Genomic DNA, 23,022 nt, shown 5'->3' on the forward strand with positions numbered 1-23,022 from the left:
GTCTTCTGTGTCTTTGTTGAGTTTCGTTTTAGATGTTCTGTCCTTTACTGAGAGTGGTGTGTTGAAGTCTCCTGCTATTATTGTGGAACTGTCAATTTCTCTTTTCAGTGCTGTTAGAGTTTATGTATTTTGGAGCCCTGTCATTGGGTGCATAGGTATTTATTATGGTTATGTCTTCATGATGAATCATTCCCTTAATCATTATATACTGTCCTTCTTTGTCTTTCATCGTGGAATTTTTTTTTAAGTCTATTTTATCTGAGATTAATATTGCCACTCCTGCTCTTTTTTGGTAGTTGTTGCTGGATATATTTTTTTCCAACCTTTGATTTTTAATAAATTCACATCTTTGCTTCTAAGATGTGACTCTTGTAGACAGCATATTGACGGATCATGTTTTTTTTTTATTCCATTCTGTCACTCTCCATCTCTTTATGGGTGAATTTAGGCCATTTACCTTCAGTGTAATTATTGATAGGTGTGAATTTATTACTGTAGTGCTTTTTTTGTGGTGCTGATTTTTCTTTGTTCCTCTAACTCTCCTGTGCTAATTCCTTTTGTTTGTGGATTTTTTTTATTTCTTTTGTTTTTGTAGGTTTTGTTTGTACTGAGAGTTTATATTTTTCCTTTTTATTTTGATGAGTAGGTTTTGTTAACTTTTGTTGTGGTTACCGTGGAATTTATCCTTATCTTTCTAAATTTGAAGCAGTCTATTATTATTTGGTATCGCCTTGCCTTCCTCTCCATTAGAAGGTTCTATACCTACACCATTTAGTTCCTCTTTTATTGTTCTGTTGTTGTTGTCATTTACAGATTAGTTGCTGTGATTCCCCGTTGTATTTCCTTTAGTTTTGAATAGTCCTTGAGAGTGCATTTCCTAGATTAGTATCTGGCTGGTACGATCCTGCATCCTAGAGTCATCCTGTGAGCTAATGTTGTTTGTTCTTAGATCGAAGGACTCCCTTTAATAATTCTTGTAAGTTTGGTTTGGTTTTTACATAGTCCCTTAATTTTTGTCTATCTGGAAATGACCTAATTTCACCATCATATTTGAATGAGAGTTTTGCAGGATATATTATTCTTGGCTGGCAATTTTTTTCTTTCAAAGTTTTATATATGTTATCCCATTGCCTTCTTGCCTGCATGGTTTTTGCCTAATAATCTTGTCTTTGTTTTATTGTTTCTCCCCTGTATGTGACTTCTTGTTTTTCACGAGCTGCTCTCAGGATTCTTTGTCTTTGGTTTTGGCGCATGTGATTATGACAAGCCTGGGTGATTTTGTTTTGGGGTCTCTCCTATATGGGGTTTGTTGAGCTTCTTGGATGGCCAGCTTTTCATCTTTCATGATATTGGGGAAGTTTTCTGTCAGCAGTTCTTCAATGATCCTCTCTGTGTTTTCTGTTTTCTCCCCCTGTTCTGGAACTCTGATCACTTGCAAATCTTTGCGTTTGATTTTATCCCACTTGATTCTCAGGGTCTGTTCATTTTTCTTCATTCTTATTCTAATTTTTCATCAAACAGAGTTGTATCCAAGTGTTTGTCTTCAATTTCACAGATCCTGTCGTCCACCATTTCAAATCTGCTCCTCAGCCCTTCTACGACACTATCCATTTCTGAAGTCTAATTGTTATCTTTTGGATTTCTAGCTGCTGTTTTTTTTATGATTTATAGTTGTGAATTTATTGTGGCATTTTGCTCCTGCATTATTTTCCTGAATTCTTCCATCTTTTGTCTGTATTTTCCATGAATTTGTGTACCTTTTCCATGAATTTGTCTATTTTTTTCCTCATTTTTTTCTGCTTTTTGCTTCAACTCTTCGATAGCTGTGAATATTGGAGACTTGAATTCCTTATCAGGTATTTCTAGCGCCTTTTCTTCTGCTGGAAACTCATCTGGTGTTTTATTTTGGATGCCTACTGGAACCATCCTGTCCTGTTTTTGTAAATGTTTTCATATTGTCTGCTGTCTTTGGGGCATTTCGTAGTTATTTTCCTCATTTATTGATTCTAGATTTTTTTTTTTTTGGTCCTGCTTTCTTGTTTTATTTCTCTATGTCTGAGCAGGTAGGCTGTGTGTTCTTTGTTGTTTGCTTGTCTTTGGGCACAATACTTTTCATCTCCTTCTCCAATTGGCAGGGTCAGTTGCTCAGATATGGTACAGCAGGGCAGGTCTAGCTGAAGTGGAGTTGCTGGGATGGGTTGTTTGTGGCACTTTCTATGGCCACCAGGGTGGGCTGGTAATCAGTGTGCAGGGCAGGTTCCGGTAGGGCATGCCTAGGCTGTTCGGTGGTGTGATGTTCAGTGCACAGTGCAGGTAGGCAGGTTGTATGGGGGGAGACGGTGATGTGTATAGCTAAGGCAGGTAGGGGAGAGGGGAGAGAGGAACAGGAGCCAGAAACACAAACGAACAAAAAAGAGTGCTAGGAGAGCTTGCTGTTGGAGTGGAGAGATGAGAGACTATAAAATGGAGAAAAACAAAGAGGTGAACAAAAACAAGAAATTAAAAAATGAATAAATAAAAATTAGAAAGAAAGAAGAAAAGCAAAGCTTCCAGGGATCCCTCCAGTGGAGCTGCAAGGTCTGGGGAAGTTGCTTCCCAGCTGTAAAGTACAGCCTGGCTAGAAAGGGTAGAGGTGTCACTCAGCACCAGGTATTCAGGGGACAGGAAGAGAAGGAAAGTATGTAGAGATGAGAAAGTGAGTAATGAAGAAAGACAAAAAGGGTAAAAGAGGGAAAAGAAAACAAAACAAGCAAATTTTTAAAAAAAGAACAAGAAAAACCCCCAAAGAAAAACAGAAGAAAAAAAAAGCCCCTCATAAAAAAAGCAAGAAAAAAAAAAGCCCTCTGGGATCCATCTGTGAGTCTGCACAAACTGACGGGGTAGGTCCAAGGTATAGTATTGCCTGGCTATAAAAGGCTCCCAATTTGAGAATAGAAAAAGAAAACAAACAAACAATTCAAAACAAACAAACAAAAGCCCTGAGATCCCACCAGCATGGCAGCACGGGCTGGGAAGCAATTTCACATTCGAATAGTGTTTCACAGCCTTTCAGGAAGAAGCAAAGATGGCACATGGAGCCAGGCATTTGAGAGAAAGGAGGGGGAGGTGGTGAGAGATAAGGAAGAAATCTAAAGAAGCAGAAAAAAGCAACACCAGCAGCCAAAAAATGGCATTTATGGAGACGGCCAGTGTGGGTGGGTGGAATCCAAGTGACACTGGGGTGAAGGTGGTGCTTTCCGGCCAAGAGACTGGCCACAGGAAGCAGAGTAGGCCGAGTTGGGGTGAAGAAGGGTTGGGGGTGGGAAAGCGTATATCACTGGTTACCGGTTGTTCTGTCTCCTGCTGGAAGCTCTGTGAAGCTGCTTTCTTGTACCCCCTGTTTGCTGATTTCTGATAGGAGTCCAAGACGGCAGATCCCTGCTGCATTAGCTGATACGGGACCTCTGCATGTATCTCTCCTCGCTCTCTGTTCTCTGTCAGTTTCTTTTTCCATTCGGTGCTTAGTTGAGTTCTTTATCTCTTAATTTGATGCTTAGGGTTTCAGGATTGTCATTTTCTGTTTGGCTTAGTTTTTCAGATCTTTGCTGTGGAAGGACGGTGTGGTGCTTCTGCCTATAATGCCATGTTGCCCGGAAGTCTGGGATTTTTTTATTGCTTATTTTATTCATCAGTTCAACAATTATCTGTATAAAGATACAGTGGTGAACAAACCTGTAGTTCATATGTGTGTGTGTAGAGAGGTGCTCTATGTTCATATTCTTTCTGGGTTTTGACTGTCTCTACAATGTTCATACGTTGATTTCATAAATAGATAAATAAAAAGTCAATTTTTTATTTTGAAATAGTTGTCTGTCTAGGAATGACTTGTTGATAGCATTACATGAAACTATCAGATCATTAGGGAGCATAAATGATGATACTTATATGATATTCACAAAATATATAAAATAAAGTGTTCATCAATAATACTCTAAGAGAATACTTCTGAGACAAAGCTGTGTTGGATTATAGTTTATAGTGCTTATTGGTCAAAAGAAGAAGGTTTAATCAAAGAGAATATAGTGACTATTATCCCTCCCGATCCTTGATTATTTGGGAGTAGTAGTCCAAAGCTGCATTTCAACTTGCTGATGTCTAAAATTTAAATATATGTTATATCCAATAATACGTCATAAATTTAAGGACTACATTCTTATTAAAGTTTTTTTTTAATCTTCATTACTGTATATTAATGCAACTCTAGAGTTACGTAATTACAAAAAAAAAAAAAAAAGAAAGAAACTCTTTGCCTTCAAGTCGATTTGGACTCATAGCAACCCTACTGGACAGCATAGAACTGCCCCATAGGGTTTCCAAGGAGCAGTTGGTGGATTTGAACTGCCCACCTTTTGGTTAGCAGCCTGAGCTCTTAATCACTACATCAGCAGGTATCTAGGTATATAAATATATATAATAAAACACACGATGAATTCTTTTTAAGTATTCTAATTTTCAAAATTTTGACTTTGATTAAAGTTGATTTTTTTTAAAAATGAAATAAAAATGGCATTTTAAAAAAACTAAACACCAACAGCTATGTATTTGTATGTACATATCTTAGATGAAATAATATTCAACAGCAACAAGACTAAAAGGTTCAAAAAGTACTTATTTGGGTGTTTTTCTTTCCCTGCCTGAATCAACTAGTTGGCTTTATTTTCTTGTCCTGACAGAAATCATCTTATTTTAGTTTTTCAACTTTTGGCATTTTCGGTACCACTTCCTAGAATATTTATGAGTCTCCTTATGCACATAATATTCAATAGGAGCAAGGATTTATAGATTTTTTTGTCTTGTTAAGCTTCTGCTTCCTTTAAAATAAAGTCTTACTGAAAAATGGTAGGAGGGAGGAGTCCTTTTCTATTGATATTCCTTCTAGTGAGTGCTATGTAAGTTGCAAAGTTTTCTTTATAGTCTGACTTTGTTTTTAATTGTATTGATTTCAGTATATTTGATCTTATTTTTAGTACACAATGTTGTATTGATACATTACATTACCTGCATAAATCAAAGTACAAAAACTGACTTGGGAAAAACATTTCTATACATATCTTCAATAAATGAATAACAAGTTGCCTACTTATATGCTTTAAGAGCAGTAAAACCTTTGTATATTATTTGGGGAAGTTATTGACTATTTGGGAAAGTTATTAACCCCTTTTTTACAATGAAGATATTAATTCCTGGATATTATTGCAAAGCAAAATCATTGAACAGACACATAAAATACACATACATTTTTTTCTTAGTTTTTTTTTTTAATTTTCAGAAAAGAAAAAAAAAGATAAAGAGCTTTTATACATGTATTGAGATGGGGATCCAGATAGGCTCCCAGGGCTCATTTTAAACCTTCAGAACGACACCACCATTTTACTGGATGGCTTTTGGCCAGACACAGGTGGCAGAGCTTCCCAGGGCACACGCATTTGCCAGCTGGCATTTCTGCCTGAGATTGCCCTGCTCTAATAGAGGTCATTGGGCCTCTCTGCTCCTGCATGGTGATGGGCCCATTGCCATTTCTTAATTAAAGGCACAGGCAAATGGAAGCTGCCCTTTGGCAGGGTGTTTGCCAGCTCACTCTGTCTGCTGAGGCCCTCCCCTCGCTGCATGGGAACAGTGTTTGCTAAGCAGCTGGGGAGTGTTGCTCGTTTGCTAAGCTTGAAGGCAGCAAAAGCCACCTTCCTGACCAAAGACTTGGCAGCCTGGTATTTGTGTGTGTTGAAGATGTGTATATAGGGTTTATGATATGAAGAAAATTAAAACATGAGAATGATTTAAAGGCATGAAAAACAACAAATTTTGAAACATCTTTAGGTAATTCAAATTTTTTATTTATTGCCTTTGATAGCTTAGAGAGAGATATATATATTTATATATATAAACTTCCTTTAGAAAACATAGTATTCAACTCACTCAGGGAGACAGTGTACAATTTGATAAGACCCTAAATAGTGAGACACCAAGACATGCACAAGGTTAATGGATAAGTCAGATGGAATGTTGTGTAATTGTGCAGTTGTTATTAAATAACATGCTATTTCAAGAAGCGGCTTTCTAGTTTTCTGGTAATGTTTTTCCCCTTTTTAGTGAATGTATCAATTTATAATTTTTTTTCAAAGTGTATTAATTTTACCGTCAATAGTAAGGAGTTACAACCATGTAAACTTTTAAAAATTATGTCCTTTTTACTTTTCAATTGAAGAATTTACCATAATGCTAAAGGGTCAAGAGTTAATCAAAGTTACTGAGAACCTGCTGTATTTTAGAGATTGTGTTAGGTGCTATATATATATACATATATATATATCCACATACCTATATCCTCACCGTTCTCTTAGTAAGTGTCTTAGTCATCTAGTGCTGCTCTAACAGAAGCACTACAAGTGGATAATTTTAACAAAGAGGAATTTATTTCCCTACAGTAAAGTAGGCTAAAAGTCCAAATTCAAGGTGTCAGCTTTCTCTCTCTCTGCCTTCTCATCAGCGTTCCCCCGGACTAGGAGCTTCTCTGCGCAGGGACCCCTGTCCAAAGGACTCGCTCTGTTCCCAGCACTCCTTGTAGATCAGGTCCTGCCTTACTAACACAGCTGCCACCCATCCTCCCTCATTAACATCATAGAGGCAGGTTTACAACATACAGGAAAATCACACAGTACCAAGAATCATGTCCTAGCCAAACTGATTTTGGGGGGACATAATTTAAACCATGACAGTAAGTAATACCATCCCCATTTTAAAGAAGAAAAATTGATATTCCACAAGTAGTTGTGTACCCATATTTATGCACTTAGTTAATGACATGAATGGAATTGAATTACTGTTATTACTGTGCTTTTATTTTTAAAAAAAGTCTTAATTTACTTTATAAATATTAAGATTTTGTGAAAAATCAGTTACATGAAATATAGCAGACTCTTATACTGTATTTGTGACTAGATTTTCACTATGTAAAGTTATCTTTACATCACTGAAAATAATACCAGCAAACATTTGACTCCTTTCCAGTGAAAATTAGTGCTGCTATCATAGCCAACCTAAAAAGTAAAATATTGAGAAAAGTTTTACATATTCAGTCAAATTGTGAGCATTCACGGAACAGTTAGTAACTATAATAGTTTATAGGAACTATTTGTAAGTTTGAAAAGCAACGCTTCAGAAATTGTCCGCTTTTTCATTGCTGTACTGTAAGACACATAGTAGAAGATAAATAAATATTTATGAATGAAGAAAATGATATAACCTAGGAAAGTGATATTTGTAGGTAAGGTTCTATAAGATTTAGTTATCTGTTTTGAATCCTTTGCGAAACTCTTATGAAGTTTCCTAAATACTTAAAGATTAGTCACTTTAACCCGCGCATTGAAAAACCAAAGATCATTAATTTTCCTATAATAAATCAGAAAGCCTGTTTAGATTTTATGTCCTACCTCTTTAGAGAGAAAATTGGATGTACTTAACTCAAAGATAATTTTATATTTTCAAACATATTAAATGAGGAAAGGTAAAATTGCTGCAAAATAAGAGAAAGTTTATAGGTTGAATATTTTAGGTTGTATTTGTGGTATAGTCTAGAAAAAAACAAGAAGCCTGTTCTGACATGTAAAATTAGAAAGAGTTGAGAGTAAAATACAAATTAAAATAATTATGATTACAATTAAAACATATTATTAAATTTTTTCATTTGCATTAAAATTCTTTTACCCAAATTTTACAGATAAGGAGACAGGATAAAAGTAAAAATGAACCTTCTATATTTTAGCACATGATTTCAGCATCCATGCTAAAGGCACAGCATGCCATGCTGCCATCATTTGTAAACTTGGGGGGAGAAGGGATGCAGCTTGCATTTGTTTTACACCTTCATAGCATTGTGAAGATTTAATAGTAACCATATTCCAATACTATTAGAATTTATAGCTTGATAAATGAGTATTATATTCTTGTTTTAAATTTTATTCTCATTTCTGGAAAAATAATACATGTTCTTTCTATTAGTTCTTTAAAAAAATAAAAGCAATGCCTTGTTTCTATTTAAAAAAAAAAATCTCTAAAATATATAGAAGATGAAAGTTTACAGTTTTTAATCAAGTTCTTTTGAGTAATCACAATGTCTTGATGAAAGCAAAAAAAAAAAAAAAAAACTCTCTAACCATTAACTATCCTTAATTAGTCCTTTAACATCTCAGAAATTCAATATATCTGGAAAACTTACAGAAAAAAATCAAGTTTAGCCAAGAATTCATATAAAAATATAAGGGAGGAGAAAGTTCAAACAGGGACTTTTGTGTGTTTTAAATATTATAGGTCTAAGAGTTTATATTCATTTTGCTAAATTCAAAGAGATAATGAGAGGTTATGAATGGCTAGTCTGGACTTTAGTGCAAGGCAGTGAGAATAGCAACAACTCCTACTTGTTTCAGTTTCCAAAACTATATTTCTAGTGATTTTTTTTTCCCATTCCATCTCCGTGTACTACTTACCCAGTCCCAAACACACATACGTGAAAAAATAGGAAGTTTTTAAAAAGGAAAAAAAAAAGATTTTGCTTGTTTCTGTTTTTTTTGTTTGTTTTTGTAATGCTCCCTGTTTAAACTTAGTGAAATGAAATCAAAGTTCTCCAATGAAGTACTTGTTCCTTCTCCAGTGCCCTAAAAATTATCAGAAATCTAGCTCACTAAAGACTTAAAGCATAAGTCTTATCTGGCAGTATGCAAGACATTGTCATCTTTCTCTATGAACAGCACCAGGTTGGATGTGTGCCAAAAATTATTTATGAGGGAAACAAGCACAAAATAAAAATACTGAAATATATTCTGTAAAATAATTAATCTCCTGCAAAATTGTATTTTGAAAGTTTTGCAAATCAATTTTTACCAAAGACAAGTAAGGTGGGCGGATGGATGGATGGAAAACACTCACCAAGAATACATTTTGAAATTCTATATTAGTAACACACTTACAGTGTATACAATTTTTGGTTTTTGTTTTAAACATTAGATTGATTTCTGGTTCATTTTCTGCTGTATCATCCTATATTTTACTTTTATTAGTAATTCATGTGCTAACATTATTTATTTTTAATTTACATGTGCATTCCAAGGACCAAGAGACCAGCTACACAATTATCAAATCTAAAGAGACAACTGTTACTGCAGAGGGCCTGAAACCAGCTTCAGTATATGTCTTCCAAATTCGAGCACGCACAGCAGCAGGCTATGGTATCTTCAGTCGAAGATTTGAGTTTGAAACCATTCCAGTGTGTAAGTCATTTTAATTACTGTCAACTCATGTCTCTGTAATGGTTACCGGAAAAGAGTCAGTGGATCGATACCCTCCCAGGGCACTCTGTCAGTCTCACTCTCATTGTCTCTCTCCCTGGCATGACCCCTTTCAGGTAGGAAGTGTCTGTCATACTATTATGGTAGGTTGGTGGGTTAACACATCTGTCCCTGCTTCCTCAGCACATTTAGTCTACAGGGAGATGAAACATCAGGAGATCCTTAAAAAATGTTTAAACCTTGTTTTAAAGATTTTCTTTCCATTGCTGCCATACTTTATTGAATTATTACCATTAACTTTTCACTTGTTTTATTGAATTATTCCATTAGGCTTAGTCTTTCTATGAAAATACCATAAGAGCTTTCTTTAGTATTGAATTTGGCAAAAAAATGGTGTTCATAGGAAAATACATCTTAAGGGGAGAGCGTGGTTGGCAAACAAACATAGCAGGCATGTGTTATTTGCGTAAAAATACAGGACAGCCAAGAAAGCTCTATAGAGCAGTTCTACTCTGTTGTGTATGGGATTGCCATGAGTCAGAATCTACTGGACAGCAATGGATTTTGTTTTGGTTTCTCCAGGCTAAGACAAACTAGGAAGAAAGGCCTGGTGACCTGCTACCAAAAACTCAGCAACGAGAACCTTATGGATCACAACCATGCAATCTCATTGTACATTTGGTCACCATGAGTCAAGGGCCTACTTGATGACAACTAACAACAACAACATAGTCTAGGGAGTTAAAAAAGACACACACTGATAATGAAAATAACACTTCTCTTCAGAGCTCCTGTAGTATTTATGTTATATGCCATTTGTTTAACAATTACTTGTGTAGTCTTTTGTGAAATCACTTGAGTTATTTTATTGGGCAATTATTTACTTTATATAAAATTACATATAATTTTCCCAACAGGTCCCCCAAATACTGGAATTTAAGAATTATTGCATCTTAAGTGTATTTGCATTTTTGCCTATTAAGTTTATAGGTGATTTTCATTTGGTGGTTGACTAGTTGAGAATAAGTGCTTCAATGAGTCACTCTTGCTAATGAAAGTTTATCTTATAATTCAGGCATGTAAGGATAAAAATTATTTTAAAATTATTACTACATATATACTTTTTAAAAATAATTTTCTAATTGGATGCCCAATTCATAATGATACATAAAAGTATCACACTGAAACATTACGTTATTGGCTATTTTTTTTAAATACTATTTATTAATTCATATAAAACTTGTCATTTGTTTTTAAGGTACCCTTAAAACCCATTGCCGTAGAATCGATTCTCACTCTTAGCAACCCTATAGGACAGAGTAGAATTGCCCCATAGGGTTTCCAAGGAGCAGGTAGTGGATTCAAACTGCTGACCTTTTGGTTTAGCAGCCAAATGCTTATCAACTGTGCTGCTAAGGCTCCGAGTTATAAGGTACAGGAGATGCAGTTTCCATAAAAAGCTTTCCTTTTTTTATTTACATTATCTCATCTGAATTATATGTTCAAAATATAATGCTAAAACCTAGTGCAAACAGTAGTGAAAACAGAATGCAAAAATATTTAAATTTTTTTGGAAAGACTACTAAATGTGAACTTCTGGGTGGGAAAATTTAAGGTAGCATATCGTCATGGGTTGAATTATGCCCCCCAAAAATGTATCAGTTTGGCTGGGCCACGATTCCCAGTATTGTGTGGTTGTCTTCTATTTTGTGATTGTAATTTTACGATAAAGAGGATTAGTGTGGGATTATAACAATGTAAACAGAGTTTCCGTAGGGTGTGGCCTGCACCACTTTTTATCTTACAAGAGATAAAAGGAAAGGGAAGCAAGCAGAGAGCTGGGGATCTCATACCACCAAGAAAGAAGCCCTGGGAGCAGAATGCGTCCTTTGGACCTGAGGTTCCTGCGCTGAGAAGCTCCTAGTCCGGGGGAAGACTGATGACAAGGACCTTCCTCCAGAGCCGAAAGAGAAAGAAAGACTTCCCCTGGAGCTGAAGCCCTGAATTTGTACTTCTAGCCTACTAGATTGTGAGAAAATAAATTTCACTTTGTTAAAGCCGTCCACTCATGGTATCTCTGTTATAACAGCAGTAGATAAAAAAGACACATGTGTTTAAGAAGTCACCTTGTTTTTCCAGAGATGAAGTATAGTTACAATAATGGGAAAGGAAACATTATTCTTTAATAAAGACTATTATTTTTTATGACTAATATCCTTTTAATGACATCCTATAATACTTCAAAATTTGCTTTCAAGTGCTCTCAAAACACGTCTCAACTAGTTTTGTGAAAATAAATCATCTATCAATTATTTCTTAGTTAACACATAAGATGATGGAAAACATGAGTGGCTAAAGGTTCATATCTTTAAAGATTAGAAAATTTAAAATATGTTAAAATGACCATCATGGTTCATATTTAGGGTTAATTTTTTTCTATTGTCTAAGGAATGAATAAATATGAAGGGATTGACAGTATCCTATAAATCCCATATCTGCAGTTTAGTTAATATAATTGTTGATATTATTGATTCTGGCAGAACAAACAAAGAAATAAATAATGAAAAATCTTAATGAACTGTTTCCTATTAGAAATAGCTTACAAATTAATCAGTTCATGTGAAATAATCAGTAATTTAAAACTTATCAAGAAACTTCAAAATGTGGCGAGTTTTAAAAAATAAATAAAAAGATATTCTTTAAAATCTTCCTCATATCTTCTTAATTGCCTATTACACAAGAAGTCTATAATTTCACTGGAAAATAGGTTAAAACATAGAAATATTAATGTTTGTGATTTGACATTACTTAGAAAATATGTTTATTAAAGTTATTAATTTTAATGTTTGGAGAATGTTGGTGTATCATTAGCAATTATTTTAAAGCAAAATAGTATCTATATTTATAAGGTACAGGAGGTGAAATTTCATATGTACAGTAGGATACACAAGTACACATTACAGAACATTGTTAAACTATGTCTTGTCAATTACTAAAAAGAAAGCATTTGATACTACCAATCACCTATAATTTTTCTAAAAAATAATTCTTTAGTCAGCCAGAAGTTGTTTTGTTCTTACTGTTACCTGGTATTAATCATGCCCTTTTCCTTCAAAACTGAACTGTGAGAGTTCCTAAACTAGCATTCATTTGAACAGTTAATCACTGAAGAAGCTCAGAAGATTTGTTGGAGTCAGATTAGAAAGGCTTTTGAAAGGTAGACTGAAGATTTGGGAATTTCTATTACCTTTTTGATCAGAGTAGACTAACTAAAGTAATATTTTTGGATATTTAATGCAAGTACATAAGAGACAGCGGGAATACTTAGCTTGTATTTCAGCCATTTGGTTATACGGAAATGACTGAATTAAACAGATGAGAAGTGAATGAAAAGAAGTAATGGATAGGGAAAAAAATAAAAGAAATAAAAATATTTGACAACTAATGGGTAAACAGGAATTAAGAAAAAAGCAGTGTTAGTTGAAAAAAAAAAAAAAAAACAGAAAGAGGGAGAACCAGTTTGATTTGTTGGTTGGATTCATGGCAGGTTTTTCTGTTGATTTGTTTTTGTTAATGTCCTTGGGGATGGGGTAATATAAAGGGTTGATTTTAGAAATGTTTGTTTATGTGTAACAATAAAATCCAAAGAAGAGGGATAGCAGTCTTTTGTTACAAAAATGCACTAATACTTAGGAGAAAAATAAGAACTGGCAATATAAATTTGGGGACCTTCAGATGATGGTTGTTAAATAATGCTATGAGCAAAAGAGTATCTATCAGAGGGAGGGGAAAAAGGAGGGGGGAGGGCGATCCAGAGCAAGAGGGAGAGGTGTGGAGGATCAGGAACTACCATGCATTAGGAAACACTCACACATACGATGTGGGAAGAGAATCTGGAGCCCATATAATTGACAAAGCTGTGCTTCATAGAGACAAAGAGAAAATACATTGTCCCATGCCATAGTAACCAAGAGGAGGAGAGTTGCAAGGATGAGGGATATGTTCAACAATGTAAAAATCCTCATTTGGTGCAGGGTGAGACAAATGGAAAAATACTCATTGTATTTAGGACATACAATATCATTCATGGAACTTGGGACAGAAGGAGAGAAGATACATTTCAGAGATAATTTAACAATGTTGGCACTCAGTGACTACTTCTAGACAACTCTGTCAAGATGGGAAAATAAAACAAGAGATAATAATAACATGTATTTATAATAGCTACTATTTATTGAAGTCTGCCTGTGGTTGAAGTAATATGCTAAGTGCTTTGTATTATCTTATTTAACCTTCACAAAATATAATGATCCAGGGAAGTTATCCCTATTTAGATATGAAGGAAATGTGACTTTAGAAGGTTAAATAACTCCTCTTGTCCCATATGTCTGGTAAGTGTTGGAGTTGGTATTCAAACTATTTCCAGTAAGTTTAGATGTAAGGGGTTCCTGGGTGGCACAAACAGTTAAACACTCAACTACTAGACTAAAGGTTCGTGGTTCAAACCCACCCAAAGTCACCTCAGAAGAAAAGGACTGGCAGTCTGCTTCAGGAAGATCACATCCTTGAAAACCCTATGGAGCAGTTCTACTCTGCACACGTGGGGTCGCCGTGACTCAGAATTGACTCTACAGCAACTAACAGCAACAAGAAGAAGAAGTTATATCTGTGCAGGATTTTAAGCAGCAGAGAAGTAACTGATAAAAGAAAAAAAAAACATTGCCATCGAGTCAATTCTGACTCATAGCGATCCTATAGGGGAACAAAAATCCCTCCTGGAGGGCAAACTTTGAAGAAGGAAGGAGGAGACAAGAGGGAGCTCTAACAATGAAGTTAGGCATAGCAAAATAAAGTTATACAGGTATATTTAACCATGAATCTCAGATTTGATCACTCTATTTTATACCTAAATTTTAACATTTCTAAATTAAAGGATGTTAGAATGTATTAGTATATAGAGAAAATGGGGGAGACTCATTATGAAGATGAGTTTGTTAGGGAATTAGTAAGAGAATCAAAGGCATTAGAGCCCAAACAAAATTATACCCTTTTATGACCCAATTATTTTTTCCTTTTAAGTTTTTGTTGATACTATGTGTTTTCCGTAATGAAGGGCATGCTGAATCATTAAGTGTGTCTGAGTTTTTGTTGGGTAATGTGGTTTTTTTTTGTATGCCTCATTCACAAATCATATCCTCAGAGTCCAAAGGTACATATGTGTACCAAAAAAAAATTCAAAATTCATGTTTTTTCTACCCAAAATTCAATGATTCAGCACCACCTCATACAATACCCTATAAAAACAGTAATTTGTGGCACACGCCTATTTTTTCCATTTCAAACTGTTACATAGGGCCCTGCCTGCCAGCAGCACGTTCTGTCAGTGGGACAGTAGCTTCCCAATGATGTAAATGGTACCTATATACACCACTGGTCCTGAAAGGGTTGAATAGCATCGAACTTATATGGGCCAAGCTTGCATGGTTTTCTTTAGAAGTGTCCCCTCTACCCGCTTCCCCCCCCCAAAAAAAAAACTGAGGAAAAATAGAAGTAATTTGAATTTATAGATTAATAAAGCAAATCTTATGGAAGCCTACTGGTAATAGTGAATTACTTCTGACATAACTAATTTATACTATAAACCAGTAATTAATTTTCTTACCCCAGACATCAGTATCAAAGAATAAAAGGAAAAAAAAAAAAAGTAAACAGCCGTTGAATTACCTGTTATCACCCAAGAAGAGGGAGAGTTGTAGCATAGACTCAGACTGTAAATAATATATGTCCTTGAACAAGCTCTTGATAATACTGGGCTCTATGAACCAGCAGATAATAATAATAGGATTAACCTCAAGTGTTTGAAAATACAAACCATTGCAAGAAATAGTCAGAGAATCAGTCAATTTTGGTTAGAAAGATCCAAGGACAAGGTGACTAGAAAAGAAAGAAGTATTTGGAGGTTAAAAGTTACTGATGATGCCAAGACTTGGTAAGGTATTGTAAAAAAAATAAATAAATAAAAATAAACATGAAAATATGGTTATTGTGATTAGCTCAAATGACTGACAATTTGAGATTATGCGTATAAACTAGTGATACTCTAAAAATATCAACATTATAAAATTAAACAATAAACATGCTAGGTTTGTTAATGAGGGATTCTTGTAAACTTTCATAAAATGTATTTTATTCTATAGATTTGTTATTTTAATGAGGAATTAGTTATCAACTCAAGAACAAAAGTTCCTTGCCAATTTAGGTACATGTATCTAATTACGTCCATAGTAATTATACTTTTTTGTGTGTGTGCAATTGTACTCTTATTATGGTATCTATATTGTTAAAATATAAAATATTTAATCTAAATCCCAAGTACTATTTAAAAAGATGATACAGGTGAATCTAGTCACATCTTAGACTTACGAGTGTTACAAATGTGTCCCTGGATATTTTTCTAAAAATAATTCTATATATAAAATATATTTACTGATTATGTTATTGCTTGAAATTAAATATTTTTATTACATAAAATATTCTCTAGAAAGCATAACAACCCTATCAGACAGAACTGCCCCATAGGGTTTCCAAGGAGCGGTTGGTGGATTCAAACTGCCAACCTTCCTGTTAGCAGACTGAGGTCTTAACCACTGCACAGTGTTTTATATTTAATGTCAGTCAATGAGGTCTTAGCCACAGCATTTTAGACTTCAACCTACATCTATGGGGCTGAGGGGGAGCTTTCAGAGTTAACCAGACTTTCTTCTCTAACATAGCAGCTTGTGGACTGTAAATGTCAAATCTCCTATTCCTAGCCTCTCCTATATAGATTAAGGTATTTGAAATAAATGATGAAATTACATTTTACCTTGCAAACCTAAGTCCCTAAATGAATACTATGCAAACAGTGTATTCATTTTTTATGGCGAGGAAATAATCAGTGGCTTAGTGAAACTCTTGAATTTTATTTGGAGAGTAAATATTTTCTCCTAAAGATGTCTGCTTTTGAGGAAAGATCTTAGGGGGAAATCTCCGCCCAGTGTGGGAGAATTGCTTAAACCATGAATTGATTCCCAAGTATTAAGTAGCTCTTATTTCGAATGCATATGATCACTTTAACCACAAGCTCTATTCCTGTCTCCTATCAGCAGTTGCGGCATCCAGCGATGAAAGCCAGATTCCAATAATTGCTGTGTCTGTGACAGTGGGAGCCATTTTGTTGGCAGTGGTTATCGGCTTTCTCCTCAGTGGAAGGTAAGAGAGGAAACTGTGATTCTGATCTTTTGCAGCTGATCTCTTCATTTCCTTGATCTGGACATTTGACGATGCACGTCCCAAAACAAATCAAGCAAGCAATATGTCAGTGGATAACCTTAATGTATGGATGTGTTTCTTAAGCCTTACCTTGTCCAAGTTAGTGCTAATTTTTTAAGCACACAGTTTCTCTTTTCCAGGTATATTCTCTTCACAGACTAGTATTAACTTGTCACTGTTTATTCTGTCGTTAATAGAATCATATCTCTTTTTCTGATACGTATATATTTTTTTTAAATCTGGATTTTGTTTCCCTCTCAAATGTATGTATGGTTGCCTGCTCAATTTTGGTTACTGTATTGGAAAACCTATGTCTGCTTCTACTAGATTTATAGGAATAGGGCTGATAATCCTAGTTAGTCAGCACTCTAACACACTGATGGGCACAAAGCAGATATTCTATCAAACACGCATTTTGGGAAATAACTAGCCATTTTTAATTAATGCTTTAATTTTCAGCCTCTGAATGATTTCAGCCTGGACACATCCATGATGGTATAGACTTATTTAAAGTGAACTTGATGTTAATAGATACACTAATACATCTACATATATATTAATATATGTACTAACATATCTACATTTTTCTTTTTCAACACAAATAGAAGAGGTAGAGCCTGAATAAGAGCCTTTGGTAGAAGTCATTTTCTGACACTGAGCTGAGCATAATCAACCTACAACAAACTTTGTAACTGAACGTATTTTCATTTTACCTGCAGGCAATTGTTAGAAGGCATATGCTGTAATGAGAAATGTCCATTTGGAAAGGTTTTGGTATTACACCATTATAGAAAACTTGATAAAAATCTTCGTGGAAAGATTTAAACCTGCACAAAAATGTGAAAATGTACTGTAATGTTCGAAAGAATGTCAGAAAATCAATATTCATATTGATTTTGTTCCCGCTGTACTCATTTACTTTTGACTCTTCAGCACCTATTCAACTCATAAATATACAGAATTAGGTGCTTTTCAATATACTGCATATTGTGCCCTGAAAAGATTTATAACTACACCCTTAAATTACCATGGTGACAGTTTATTTTCATAAAACATTGTTATGCTATTTGAATACCCTTTCTCTTTATATCTGAAAACTCATTTCTGCTAGTTCTTATTCATGTAAGAGTATTCAATGGTTCCTTAAGAATATTGGTAATAATCCATGACTTATTTTAATATTCAAATAGCAATTATGCATCAGTGGAATTTCTAGTTTTGAGGCAGTTTATGTTCTGTAGAGGAGCAATAATCCAAAGTCCCCCTTCTAGCTATCTATTGTCCCACTGATCTCTACTCTCTAAAGTTACCTGGGCAGAATGCCTACCTAGTTGCTATTTAGATAAGCAATTTTCACTGGTCTTGTCATAAAAACTTGGCTCAGATTTTGACCAAATAAGAGAATTATGATGATTGAGTTGTAACTACCAAGAAAAATGCCATGTGATAATTTGTCTTTTGTACCCCAAAAGTGTAGATAATTATGATGTATTTGCAGAATTGGTTTGTAGTATCATTAATTTACTTCCACCTAGATATGAATTGGCTTTTTCTTTTCTAAGAAGTCCAATACACATTAATTATGTTTGGAGACACAAAGATCATAAAAAATTGTGTATGTTGTCTCCACATTTATGAAAAATGAGTAAGAATGGAGAGAAACAAATGAATTTTCATGTTTCAGAGTTTAGTAAAGTGCATACCTGAAATATAAGAAGTATTTTATTGTAGACATAACACACAGTATTCATTTAACTGAAGTGTTATTAATGTGCATTTGACAATATTTGAATAAGGATTCTAGCTTACCTATATGTTTATGAGCCCCTGTTCTCTAGAAATTTCTATCCTAAATATATACATATATTTGACTTTTATATAATCGATATATCTGTAATATTAACATTAGACAGAATGTTTCAGAGAAATTTCAATCTACCCATTAATTGGTAAATGAAGGATAGTATAACTTCAGCAATAAATACACAAACACACACACACACACACACACACACACACACACGCACGGTTTATTCCATATGTGGCTGACTTGCCTATACAAAAAAGAACTAAATGGTAGTACACTTTCTCAGTCATACTGGAAGAACATCTACACTCAAGAGACAAAGCTTAATTTTCCACATAACTACATCCATGGCTTGATAAGATAATTTTTGGATGTATTGTTTTATAAATGTGTAATTCTTTGAAAAATGCTAATACCTTTTAAATAGTGAGTTGCTTATTCATATTAAAATATTGTGTAATACAATTCATAATTTCATAATCCAGTCTAGAATGCTGAGTTTAGTAATTTGCAGTTGAAATGTTAATAAATTTCATTAAGAAATAAATTTGGAATTTATATATTTTATCAATAAATTTTGCATCAAATTTTCATTATTTTATTTTGCTAAATTTCAGAAGGCATTTGATTTAGGATTGAAAGACGTTCAGCCACTGTATTTTACTCTTCGTGAACAAGCCCTTTGATGTTTGTATTATATAAATATACTTATTTAAACGCCAAGTGATATGATCCCTGGAAGACTTTTTCTGCCTCTCTCAAGGAAAAGAACTTAATAATTTTTGTATGAACTAAGAAAACTTTACCTCCCTTGTAGTTCATAGAGTGTTCCAAATTAACGTAATAAGCAACTGTCAAATAAAGGATAAACTAAATGAAGAAATGTGATGGTAAAATCTGACACAATGTTGGGAAATTATGGTTGAGTACTTGAAAACAACCTGTTCCAGGAATGGTCTAAGGAGATTATATATAATATTTTCCTCTCCTCTCCTTGACAAAATGATTGATAAATACATAAAACGATATAATGATATTTAGACTATCCTCTCACCTTGAACTTACTCTCTTTTATGCCTTTTATTCTCTTGCTCATGATATTGTAAACCAGATGTTTACTCCTAGACAATATATATTTTAACTGAAAACAATTTGATACAGCAGAGGTGATACAGAAAGATTAATATTATTTTGCTATATTGCAAAAATATCAATTTTGAGTATATATAATATTCACAATTTATATTTTTATTAAGAACCTAGAAAATATGATCACAGATAATAACACACTGAATACTATGAGACTAATCTTTTTAAAATAAAAAAAAAATCAATGCTCTTTGTTCTAAAATATACTGGAGGATGAAAAATATGTCAAATATTGAGGCTTTCTAATCCTTTTAGTTTAACTTAAACTGATAATGCAGAAATCTTTTGGACTCTTCATACCTACACAGTTTTAAAATGTCATGGATTGAATTGTGTCACCCCTAAAATATATGTCAACTTGGCTAGGCTATGATTTCCAGTATTGTGTGGTTGTCCTCCATTTTGTGATCTAATTGTCCTATGCATTGTAAATCCCAGTCTCTTCCTGTGATTAACAGGATTAGGTTATGTTAAAGAGGATTAGGTTGTGTTTGTTATGTTAATTAGGCAGGATTACCGTGGAATGCAACTCCCTCACATCACAGCCCTGATCCAATGTAATGGGAGTTTCCCTAGGTTGTAGCCTGCATCACTTTTTATCTTACAAGAGATAAAAGGAAAGAGAAACCAGTAGAGAGAGAAGCCCCCTGACTACCACCAAGAAAGAAGAGCCAGGAGGAGGGCACATCCTTTGGACCCAAGGTCCCTGTGCTGAGAACCTCCTAGACCGAGGGGAAGATTGATGCCAAGACACATGTAGATCTCCAAGGAATGCTGGACCCACAGACACTGAAAGGAGACAAGGAAATTCTCCTAGAGCTGAGAGGAAAAGCCTTCCTCTACAGCTGGAGCCAGAATTTAAACTTCCGGCCTCCTAAACTGTGTAAGAATAAATTTCTTTTTGTGAAAGACATTCACTTGTGGTATTCCTGTTATAGCAGCACTAGATAACTAAGACAGAAGTTTGGTAACAAGAATGGGGTGCTGCTCTGACAGACACCTAAAATGTGGAAGTAGTTTTGGGATTGGATAATGTGTAGAGGCTGGAAGAATCTTAAGGTGCCTAATAGTAAAAACCTAGATTGCCTTGAAGAGACTGTTAGTGCAATTATGGACCTCAAAGGCAATTCTGGTGAGGGCTCAGAAGGATGTGAGGAGAGCTGTAAAGCTAGAGATGGCACAGCAGAGAAATGGCTCCAGCAGAACCAGGAGACCAGCATGAGACTGCAGGAGCTCACCCACAGAGCAAGAGATAGTTGAGTGGCTTCAGGAAGGAGGCTTCCTGGCAAAGTGGGGTGCCTCCAGACACTTATCAGTAGAGCTAAAGAGCTCTGTAACACTCGCCTGAGCAGGGCAGAGGCCAGGCCAGCCCAAGAAGCCCAAGGGGTCAAGAGTCCAAGAGACCAAGGAACCAAGAAGCAGAAGCAGAAGAGACAAGGAGCATGGAAAGCAAGCTGCCTCAGTCTCAAAGAGTAAGGCCAAGACCTCTGGGGTCTCAAAGTGTAGGGCCGTGGCTTCTGGGGTTTCAAAGGGTGGGGCCATGGCCTCCTAGGTTTCAAAGAGTCAGCTCTTCACCACTTTGGTTCTGGAGTGTGGGGCTGCCATTCACGAGTGCCAGGGGCATGGGGCCAGATCCACTGCCCAAAGCTGAGAGAGAAGGCTGCTATGCCTATGAGGCAGAAGAATGGGGGCTGCTGGGGCCAAGAAATGGGATTGCCCCTCAGTTGGACTAGGAGAAGGGGGCCAGCCAAAGCTGAGGGAGCAGAGTTGTGTCCAGTAGGCCCAGAAGATGGAGCTGAAGCCCAGGACAAAGGGTTCTCCACCTAGAATTCAGAAAGCATGGCCAACACCCAGAGTCTAGAGGGTAGGGCCACTGCACAGATGATCTCAGAGAACAGGATTATTTTCAAGACTTGAGAGCTAATGTAAATTGTTATGCTTTGTTTATACTTGTTTGGTGCCCATTATTTCTTCTTTCCTTCCAATTTCATCCATTTTTAGTGGCAATGTCTACCTTGTGCCTATTCCACCATTGTGCTGTGGAAGCAGATAACTTGTATTCTAGATTTCACAGATTCACATATGAAGAGAAATTTTGCCCCAGGATAGAATTTGGACTTGGAGTTGACTTACGATTTTTGGGGGGATATGATGTGGTGAAGGAAACCCTGGTGGTGTAGTGGTTAAGAACTATGGCTGCTAACCAAAAGGTCAGCGGTTCAAATCCACCAGGTGCTCTTTGGAAACCCTATTGGGCAGTTCTACTCTGTCATATAGGGTCACTATGAGTCAGAATCAACTCTACGGCATTGGGTTTTGATATGATGTGGTGAAAGTGTTTTACACGTGGCAAGGACGTGAATTTTTAGGGGCTAAACGATGGAATATCATGGACTGAATTCTGTTGCCCCAAAATACATGTCAACATGACTAGGCCACGATTCTCAGTATTGTGTGGTTGTCCTCCATTTTGTTATCTGATGTAATTGTCCTATGTGTTATAAATCCCAATCTGTGCCTGTGATTAATTAGGCAGGATTAGGTTACCTTAAAGAGGATTAGGTTATGCTTGTTATGTTGATAAAGCAGGATTAGGGTAGGATGCAACACCCTTACTCAGGTCACAACCCTGATCTGATGTAAGGGAAGTTTCAAGGAGTGTGGCCTGCATCACCTTTTATCTTACAAGAGATAAAAGTAGAGAGAAGCCAGCAGAGAGAGAGGCCTGCTAACTACCAATAAGAAAGAAGAGCCAGGAGCGGAGCACATCCTTTGGACCCAGGGTCCCTGCACTGAGAACCTCCTAGACCCAGGGAAGGTTGATACCAAGACACACGTAGATCTCCAAGAACACCAGGCCCACAGATGTTGTATGGTGACAAGTTTCTTCCCCTAGACCCAACAAAGAAAGAAAGCCTTCCTCTAGAGCTGGCACCTTGAATTTGGACTTCTGGCCTTCTAAACTGTGAGAGAATAAATTTATTTTTGTTAAAGCCATCCACTTGTGGTACTTCTGTTATAGCAGCACTAGATAACAAAGACAAGTAGTGGTACGGAAAGATTAATATCATTTTGATATATTGCAAAAATATCAATATTGAGTGTATGTAATATTCACAATTTATATTTTTATTAATAACCTAGAAAATGTGATCACAGATTATAACACACTGAGTACTATGAGACTAACCTTTTTCAAATAAAAAATCAATGCTTTTTATTCTATAATATACTGAAGGATGAAAAATATATCATATATTTTTTATATCATATAAATATCATATATTTATAATCCTTTTAGTATAGTTTAAACTGATAATGCAGATTTTTTTGAATCTTCCTACCTATACAGTTTAAAATAATACATACAAGTATCAGTCTTGAATGTAAAAGTGCTATTAAAAATAGCAAAGGATCATATACCATCTTAGAATTTTT

At 35.3% G+C, this 23,022-nt stretch overlaps 1 protein-coding gene across 5 annotated transcripts in view; it reads left to right on the top strand.

The window, feature by feature from the left end:
* EPHA5 (EPH receptor A5) overlaps nt 1-23,022 on the top strand; it is a 433,113-nt gene that overhangs the window by 332,732 nt on the left and 77,359 nt on the right. For 3 of the 5 annotated variants that reach the window (XM_004383346.2, XM_012557556.1, XM_012557557.1), the window contains exons 7-8: nt 9,140-9,299; nt 16,463-16,568. In XM_004383346.2, coding sequence (XP_004383403.1) covers nt 9,140-9,299; nt 16,463-16,568 — 266 coding nt within the window. The remainder of the gene's footprint in view (nt 1-9,139; nt 9,300-16,462; nt 16,569-23,022) is intronic. The other 2 variants (XM_004383344.1, XM_004383345.1) reach the window with 1 other exon arrangement.

This window comes from Trichechus manatus, unplaced genomic scaffold (genome assembly GCF_000243295.1).
Source record: "Trichechus manatus latirostris isolate Lorelei unplaced genomic scaffold, TriManLat1.0 scaffold00108, whole genome shotgun sequence".
NCBI classification, from domain to species: domain Eukaryota; kingdom Metazoa; phylum Chordata; class Mammalia; order Sirenia; family Trichechidae; genus Trichechus; species Trichechus manatus.